Here is a 9,008-nt window from a genome sequence, read left to right as displayed (position 1 = left end):
TTAGCGTTCAAACTGCACTGAAGTAACAAAAATATTATGTTAGTGAACATTATAAAGGTACAGGTCACCCAAAACACAATACAGCATCTTTATACCTGCAAAACTGTCTCCAAGCAGAGTGTTCTCGTGGCATGTGGCCCTAGAAGTCATAAGGAAAGAAAATATACACGGAAAATAGAGAAAACTCATCAGCAGTAATAATAAAATAAAACAAAATAAAAAAAATAAATAAACATTTTTGTTTTTTTTAAATGTGGTACTCAGGTTTATTTAAGGCAACTCTTTTTATAATCTAGACTGTAAACAAAACAGCAAAGCACAGCTGTGGTGTCAGTTTATCTGCTGATAGTATTTATCTAGTTTCATCCGATCCAAACAACCATAGCCAGCGAAGGCCATGTTGGACTCGTTTTGGAGTAATTCTCACAAGCTTTGTTTCTCCTAATTTTGTCCCTCTTCCGTCTGTTTGTCCACTCAGCTATTAAAAGTGAAATCCTCATGATAATCTTAAAAGGATATTCATGAATATGTGCCAGGAGGACTGGGACGGAGGAGAGGGACTAAATAAGGACAAAAATGAATGCTTTACCACTGAGGATATGTTTTAGAGGACCACATGGTGGTGTACTGTATGTTTGATCACATTTTGCTGTCACACACGCTGATCTTTAGATCTGAGCTTGGCAATTCCTTTGATACTTTACATTACACTGTTAAATAGTTAATGTCATTCAAAGGCAAAACACAGGGATCTTCAGCATAAGGCTGGATCCGGGCCACGATATTTGACACTAAGAAGTCTTTGATCTGATCGACTTACAGTTTAATAATTCGTGTGCTGCAGTGCCTTTCAGATGACGCAAGCTCCCCTTAAGCGGGTACAGCGTTGCACTGCTATACTGTTATACGATAAACACCGAGCACTGAGCAGAGAGCAGTTGAGTTGAAATATGTTCAGTTTCTGGCTTAAAAGCGCAAAGTAATAAAACTACTTTTCCTTAAATCAGAAGCTCATTATAGATAATGGCAAATGTGCATTTCTTTACTGATAAAGGAAACAAAATGGTGAAACTGTTTCCACAACAGGAGCAATCTACTAATGAAAGTGCCAGTCTGGTATATTTGTGAACCCATTATGAAAATAGCTTTTAATAGATGGCAATAATTCACATTGCTATGTTTAGCTATTTATTATAAGTCTGCATTTGGCAAGATAATATCAGATTAAATCACACGTTGGTGCTAAAAAGGAGATTAACATTTTAATGACCCTGTAAATTCTCCCAATTTGCCCAAATTATGCCCTTGTTGGCAAGAGCACAGTGAGTCACAAATGAATTAATATATAAGAGCAAAATATAAATCTTTCTCCCCAAGCAGCAGCGGGTGAGGGACACAACAACAATGTTGAGAAAACGCCTTCTTCTCGTCATCTCCACTTCCTTCTTCTGCCCGGGAAGAACTGTTACGTGTCAGAGGTCTTTAATTAAATCACCCCAAATACAAAAGAAAAACCATCAATAAGACCTTTTCTCCTGTCTGCATTTCCCCATCAAAATAAAATGCACAGTCCTTCTCGCAGTGCAGAGGGATATGGAGGCTGACCGGTCAAAAACTACACACATCATCTACAATTAAAAAGTACATTTTCAGTGCTTGTTGATGTTGATTTGAGATTAAGTAGGTATTGCATGGTTAACCCTTGGACTAAGCAAAGATCTTAGTGATGAACTCCCTGAAACGTTTAGCGTACTGCTCCGGGTGGACTGTTGAGATTTCTGCTCCTGCCTGCAAAAGACACACAGGCACATTCAGTTAGAGATCACGGAATACAACGTGGAAGCAGCCCTGTAAACTTTGCAGGACATCCTAATCAGCTGTGGTGTCTCACCCCGTGTTTGACAGACTTGGCAGCGTGAGCAGCTTTCTTCTTGGTGTCGTACTGCGTCAGCACGTCAATCAGACCCATGAAATACACCTCCCTCTGGGGCGAATCTACATGGGAGTGATTCACAGCATTTGGTGAGCGATATTGATCTAAATGTATGATCGTATCTGCTGTTGGCCAGTGTGAGATGAGCGTTCGGGCTCCTCTAACCCACTTATGTTCACTCAGCTGTCAGGACTCACCTACAGCGCTCTGAATAGCGTACACGTCCACATAGGGGTCGAACTCCCCAGGGCCCATGGGTTTGAAGGAGTTCATGTAGCCACTGATACCCTCAGGGGAGGTGGAACCTGGAGCAGGAGCCATGTCAGTTTCTTCCTCCTCTTCCTCTTCATAGGACGACTCCATCTCCTCCTCCTCCTCCCTCTCAGCCCGCCCCACATCGTGGATGCCCAGTAACAGGCTGTAGTCCATGATCCTCATACGCACCAGAAACTGCAGCAGGAGGACGCATGCAGGACAGATTATGTCAAAGAAAATAAGAGACCATTTTCACAGCCATTTTCCTGCGGGATCAAACCCAGGGTGAGGGGTCAGATGTGGTTCTGCTGTGGTCATATAAACTTAGACGATCTGATAAATTGTTATTGTTTCATTGTTGCCTGATTGATTAAGAACTGTAAAGACAGCTGATAGTTTGAACAGCAGGGACGTTGGACCATATTTCAAGGTACAACAGGTTTCATTGATAGATTAGCTTCCGTTAAACAAGAGCTAATATTAACATTTAGCCACATTACAGCGAACAATACTGGTTGATACGATACTATTTTGATATGACACGATTAGTGAAAGGTGTAGATTAATTCACAATTAACAAAACACTTTGAAGAGAGTTATCTTAACCTGTGAGTGAAACACCGCATGTAATCAAACGTTAAAGTTAGCGAGAACGTTGCTGAATGCTAACATCAGCTCATGGACTATATTGTTTTACCTTGAAATATGGCTTAACACGCCTCCAGATTTTCACCCTCCATCATCTTTTCAGTTACCTACATTTACATGACTTGCAGGTTTCTCACCCTAAGGGTGACATCGGAGGAAAATGGCCGCCATGAGAGTAAGGTCTACTGCTGTGGCCTCTTCAACGCCGTTGTCTTACCTCGATATCTCTGCTGAGCTTATCCATGATCTTCTGCCTCTCCTCGTCGCTCACATACACTTTCTGCATGTTATTCCTGAAGTCTACGTCTTTATAAGTGGGGAGCTCCTTCACCTGGAAATATAGAGTGAAGGTGAACTGCCGTAAAAAAATAGTTTTAGCCAAGAAATCAACATATCCGTGAGCGTTTTTCTTCATGTAGAATTCAGCATTTTTATGGGAATGCAGCACTTAATCACCGAAGAAGACGCCTCCTTAAAAAAATGAACATGTCTTTAGGGTTACAGATCTTTCTTGCTTTTCCCTTTTGCCAAACTTTTTTCCCCCCGATTGTTTGATGAGAAATCTGACTGGGTCGACACTAGGTACTCAACTACCCCTTAACTGCAGGGAGTTTAGGTAGCCCTTGTCATTCAACTTTGACCTCAATGTGATCTCACCTTCTCTTTAAAACTTGCCTCACGAGACACCAGGGACCCCTGAGGAAAGAAAACACCCACACAGTCACCAACACTTATCACCACTTACTACAGAAACCTGTTTCTCAAAGTTCTACTATCACTGTTGGTTGATCAGTCACAACAATCCAACAATCTGCTGACTGTCGAAGGGGTTTTAGGTCTGGTACAACTTAAACTCACAAGCATTAAAGTGAGGGAGTGGGAGACTTTCTCCAGTGGGCAGCGTTTTGCCTCTCAACAACACTATATAACAAAAATATTATAACAAACATTTATGACAAAAAGGTGCTCATCGTGTGGACCCCTCCTGCAGTCTTTACCTTGAGGTCGTACTTCCTGTGTACATGCAGTCTGTGGCTGAACATGTTCCTCATCACCAACAGGTAGGTGTCCTCGCTCTCAACCGTGACTCTGTACATGGCCAGGAACTGAGGGAGCAGCGTGTTGCCGTGGCAGGTGACTATATGCTAGAAGAAAACGGCAGGGAGCAGGCGATGAATGATGGGACATTTAATGAGAAGCCTCAACCTAGTGACGTGGTCCTTTGTAGTCCCTGCTGTCAGACAAAACGAATGGAATAATCTATACACGAAACTCCCATATTGTGTTTATTTTGCCTCTGTGTAAAGTCAAATACTACCCTCGGTTTAGTTAAATGTCTTTCAAAAGTGTACTTGTCCTCAAATCTTCATTTTATACAATTTGTAGAAACAAAAAACAATCGTGACAGTGTCTCTATATTTATATTATCCATCCATCCATCCATTGGCTGTAACCACTTTATCCCTTTTATGGGGTTGTGGTATTATTATATTGCTTTATATTAGATATTTTTCATAGATACATTTATATGTAAAAACAAAAACGAGAGCTCTGGCCATGTATTGTTACTTGTGGAAGAAAAAGACCTTCAGCTTTGATACTGCAAAACCTTTACCATGGCAACCAGGGTTGTCACGAAAACAGGATGCCGTCTCCTCGAATAAAACACACAGGACAAAATGAATGGAAAATATCTGACTAACAGGAAGTACTGAATCACAAACTGGACTCACTAAAATGTGGATTAAGATCGTGTTCAGACCTGCGGTTTAACCTCCTACAAGGAGCACGTTTCCCACCCAGGGTAGGTTAGTTACCTGGTGATACTCGGAAAGGATGTTGTGCATTTCCTCCACCTCCTCGCTGGAGATTTCTTTCACTACCAAAGTGCGGTCGTATGACGTCAGCAGCAGTCCCACGCACTGCCCGTCCTCATCTTTGAGGGGAGGACAGCGGGCCAGAGACACCTGTTGGTGAGAGAGAGGACGGCAACATGTGATACCAGCTGAGCAACAGTGAAGCCTTTCACATCCGCTCTTCTGGTATCCTGTTTCACAAAAACCATCACTGACACAAAGTTAACAAAGATGCACTCCGCGTCTCCAGACATATTCTAGCATTGCTCTTGCAGATGTGCAGAAACAAAACTTTTACCAGCACATTTTCTAATTACACATACAGTAATTGTGTGCTAAACAAATGTGTTGTGCGCAGACTGAGTGACGACTGTGTGCCACCTGGCTCATGCAAATGTCACACAAAGAAATGCAAATTTAGAAGGGAGCAGATCAATGCATACAGGCAGGTGCCTGCTGTTATATACATGAACAAACCCTGAAAAACCCCTCTGTGTTTGAGAACGTCTGTGTCTGTTTTTCAACACCTTGTTACCTCCCTTGTCCTGTCAAATAAGCATTTTTTGCCAGCGTTGTTGGCACATTAAATGCTGAGTTGATAATCGTACCTGGTAATCTTGGTCCTCGATGCCGAAGCGCTCTCGCAGGTTTCTGAACACCTGTGGACAGTACTCTTTGAATTTGAACAGTCCCGGAAGATTCTCTCTGAGAAACAAAGATGTTTCAATACATAAAGTGAAATCAGATTCAGTATTCCTTTACTGTCCCACAAACGGGGAAATTTGTTTGCCACAGCAGCTGAAGGACAGTAGTATTTAAAAAAACAATAACAATAGTAAGAAAATAAACAATATAATTAAAAGGAACGAGACAGAATAGAATAGAATAAACTCCTATATACATATGAATATAATATTGTACAAAATTAACATGTAATTAAAAACAGTGTGGCAGTGAACTGTTATTTACAAATAATAATAAATGTGGGTATTTATAAAAATTGACCAGATAGTGCAAGCTAAAAATGAGAAATGAGTTGTGTATGCTACTGGGAGCAGTGCAAATATAATGCAGCTTAGAAAAGCGTCTCATTAGCAGCTACTAAAAACTTCATTGTATGAATGGCATACTTAAAAAAAAAGTTTATTGTGAAATAGCCAATCAAGGTTTCTGTTTTTACTTTCCTATTCTCAAATTGGAAACAATACATATGCAGAGACAGTAACTAATCACCAATGTTTATGTTAACTAACACTATACAGGTGTGTGTTCTATAATGCCACTAAAACATGAGGCGTGTGTGCAGAGATGTATGAAATCAGTCACAGTTGGTGTGCTGAAGGGTCAGTCTATGCAGTGATGTAATTGTAAATGGTGCATCACATTTCATGTGTTTTGTGTTAGTTTAAACAGCCAGGATATTGCTGAATCGTAATTAATTTCTACTTTTTTTTTTTTTAAGGTTTAGCGCGACAGCAGACGGCAGCAATCACATCAATTATAGTCAACTACTAACAGAAGCAAGGACATGGAGAGGGAGACACATTCCCCAGACTCCATAATAAAATCCCTCAGTTCTGTGAGTTGTTGAGTTAGGAGAAGCTTTACAAATTTTGTGAAACGGAGTTTGTGACAAATTCTTAATTATTTGGGCCTTCTTGTAAGTTCAGCAGATGTTGTGTGTGTGTGTGTGTGTATGTGTGTGTTTAATGATACAGTGTTGTCAAGTCCAGCTTTCTAAACGTCCAAATGACATTATCACATTGGTTGAATTCTTCCTCAACATCAGGCTGTTTGCACATCAACCAGTTAAAAGTAAATCGCTCGAATGAAATCTCACCGAGGTACCAGCAGTTGAACTGGAGAAAACATATCTTATTGTTCTCCCACCTCTGTTTATAAGTCTTTACACGACCTGGATTCCTGAATGGATTAAAGGATTATTGAAAGCCACTCAAGACTCCATCCGTATAGAAACTGACCCTCGAAGCAGACAGGGTGAGCGTATGGCTCAGTTTTCATGAATCATAATGATATTTTGAAACACTTTGCCTGAACGATGCTCATCCTCTGCGGGGCCAGCTACATTTTCTCATGAATTATCAACTCAATTTGACAGTTATTAATGTCCTGCTGGGTATGAATGACGCCTCATTTCCAGCTTTGGTATACCATTTCCATTACATGTCGCCTTCACAATATAGCACACTGGAGAGAATTACTATTTCTTTAATCTCTCTGGCTGCTTTCACTCTGGTTGTCAGGAGCAGTGGCTGTGGAGATTTTGAAAGGTATTGTTGGAGTAAAAAAAAGGCTTTGCTGTTCTCTAAAGGGGGCCCTGTAATTTCTGATAAGCACATGCAGGCAAAAGAAATCACAAGAAACAGGAAGCAGCGTGGAGGTTTCTCCAGGGGAGCACAGTACTTGTTGAAGAGGTGGTTGTTCACTTTGATCTTGGTGCTGGATTTGAAGTCGTCTGGAAGCAGCATCACAGGTACAGGCACCTGGCTCAGGTCATTAATCTGCGCATGATCAGCGAGCGTACAGTTAATGAAGGCATCCTCACACAGGCCAATAGAGAGAGAGAGAGGGAGAGAGCCATGAAGCAGCGCACGTACCTACCGAGTGATTGACCCCCCACATCAGGACGCTCAGCACGGGGTCACTGGCTCGGAAAACCTTCACTTTCTGCTGCACGAAGTGTTTCTTCTTCGTCTTCCTTTTGGGCGCCAGGGTGCTCAGAGGGTTGGAGGTGGCGCTGGGAGAGGACATCGCGGACTTTCACAGCTGTGCGTCCGAGTCTCGGCGAGCGTGAGCCGGGTTTGTAATCTGCGGCGTCCTGTTTATGTAAAGTAGCCTGAAGTCCGCCTCGTCTGGAGTCTCTGCAGCAGCAGCAGCAGCAGCAACCTGCATGACGCTGTGACACCTCCTGCTGAACACTCTGTGGGGGTTTTACATGGAGTCACAGCGCTGCAACAGTGGAGGGAAACAGGTGCACAGTCCTGAGAGGAACACCGGGACAACATCAGCACTGAAGTCAGTGGACAACAGGCTCTCTGGTAATCTTTAATCATCTCAGGCATGTGATGGAGATTACTCTGACCTGGAGAGAATGTGTTAACATGTTATTTGCCAATTTGAACACAATCACGATAATGACAATCATACTACTACAACTGCTACTGCTAATAATGATAATGATGATAATTATGACTCTGATTATGATAATAATGATGACAGTTATACTACTACTACTAATGATGATAATTACAATAATAATATTTTCCCTACAGGCCACTACAAATATAACAATGATACAGACTTGTGATAAATTATAACTTTGTAGAACTGTAGTTACTGTGTTAAAGGACAAGTTCACCCAAAAATAAACATTCAGTCATTACCTACTCACCCCCATGACGATGGAGAGTCAGGCTGGAAAGATAAAGTTTTAGTCCAGAAAAATATTTCTGGAGCTCTGAAGCAAAACAGCGTGGCAGCATTGTCCTAAACCACTGAGGCAGATGGAGACTTGTTTTGAAGGGAAAAACTAATATAATGGGAATAAGGGCACAAAGTAGCTCCCTACAGATCGCCTGAAGTAATCGAAGATCAGATAAGCTGTAAACAGCCATTCTGGGGGGTTTGTTTTCTCATGTTTTAAACAAGTCTCCATGTACTTGAGTTGAGCATGCTGCAATCCTATTTTGCTGTGAAGCTCCAGAAATGTTTTGTGGACTGAGAAACTTCACCTGACTTTCCATCGGCGTGGGGAGTAAATAATGACTTAATTCAAAAATCTGGGGCAAACTCATCCTTTAAGTTGCAACATGTTCAGTGACGCGTATAGCAACCCCTCTGGCTCGAGGTGAAGCGGTATGTGTAGAGCCTGACTACTGGCCTATCACAGATATATTGGCACTGGCGCGTATGTTGTTCTCGCTAATATAGAAGCACTTTTTTGGGGCAACTGAGCTGCGACCCACATACAGAGGCTTCGTCCTCTATGCAGCGGCCCAGTGTCTGATTCTGACCTGTTATCTTGTTTCCTGTAACCTCTGAGCTGTCTTATACAAATAAAGCCATAAAACAGCCAAAAAGATATTGAAAAAAAGAAGCACACTTTTTTTGAGATTATAATTCCGATGAAGATGCTATGGGTAATTTGCAAGTATTACTTTCTGAGTGAAGTTTACTATTTCAGTGTAAATACTGTACGTCATTTAACACATGAGATAACAATAATCAGGTTGAAAAAGTGAGCATCAGCCGGGCTGACATCACAGTTTATCACCTCAGTGTGGACTTCAGTTGTG

General features: G+C 41.6%; 1 protein-coding gene across 2 annotated transcripts; it reads right to left on the bottom strand.

Moving 5' to 3' along the window:
• Window positions 1-1,175: 1,175 nt before the first annotated feature.
• Window positions 1,176-7,496, bottom strand: LOC119020856 (phosphatidylinositol 5-phosphate 4-kinase type-2 gamma-like). Of its 2 annotated transcripts, none has more exons than XM_037100562.1 (10): window positions 7,315-7,496; window positions 7,117-7,214; window positions 5,301-5,397; window positions 4,654-4,803; window positions 3,835-3,981; window positions 3,494-3,532; window positions 3,054-3,167; window positions 2,131-2,383; window positions 1,892-1,995; window positions 1,176-1,788 (listed from the first exon to the last, which is right to left on the bottom strand). In XM_037100562.1, the coding sequence occupies exons 1-10, from the start codon at window positions 7,462-7,464 to the stop codon at window positions 1,708-1,710; spliced, it is 1,233 nt and encodes a 410-aa protein (XP_036956457.1). In that variant the 5' UTR covers window positions 7,465-7,496; the 3' UTR covers window positions 1,176-1,707. The 2 variants fall into 2 exon arrangements, with proteins under 2 accessions (XP_036956457.1, XP_036956458.1); XM_037100563.1 differs by having other exon boundaries at window positions 7,311-7,417.
• Window positions 7,497-9,008: the final 1,512 nt, after the last annotated feature.

This window comes from Acanthopagrus latus, chromosome 6 (assembly GCF_904848185.1).
Source record: "Acanthopagrus latus isolate v.2019 chromosome 6, fAcaLat1.1, whole genome shotgun sequence".
NCBI lineage: Eukaryota > Metazoa > Chordata > Actinopteri > Spariformes > Sparidae > Acanthopagrus > Acanthopagrus latus.
This window is presented reverse-complemented; position numbering and strand designations above follow the sequence as displayed.

What these genes read in the sequence shown, in the direction of transcription:
- LOC119020856 (XM_037100562.1), bottom strand. Translation starts at nt 7,464, where the DNA reads ATGTCCTCTCCCAGCGCCACCTCCAACCCTCTGAGCACCCTGGCGCCC. An exon ending in TGTGGGGGGTCAATCACTCG is followed by an intron (nt 7,215 to 7,314) that starts GTAGGTACGTGC and finishes GATCATGCGCAG; the next exon opens with ATTAATGACCTGAGCCAGGT. An exon ending in ACAGGAAGTACGACCTCAAG is followed by an intron (nt 3,533 to 3,834) that starts GTAAAGACTGCA and finishes TTCTTTCCTCAG; the next exon opens with GGGTCCCTGGTGTCTCGTGA.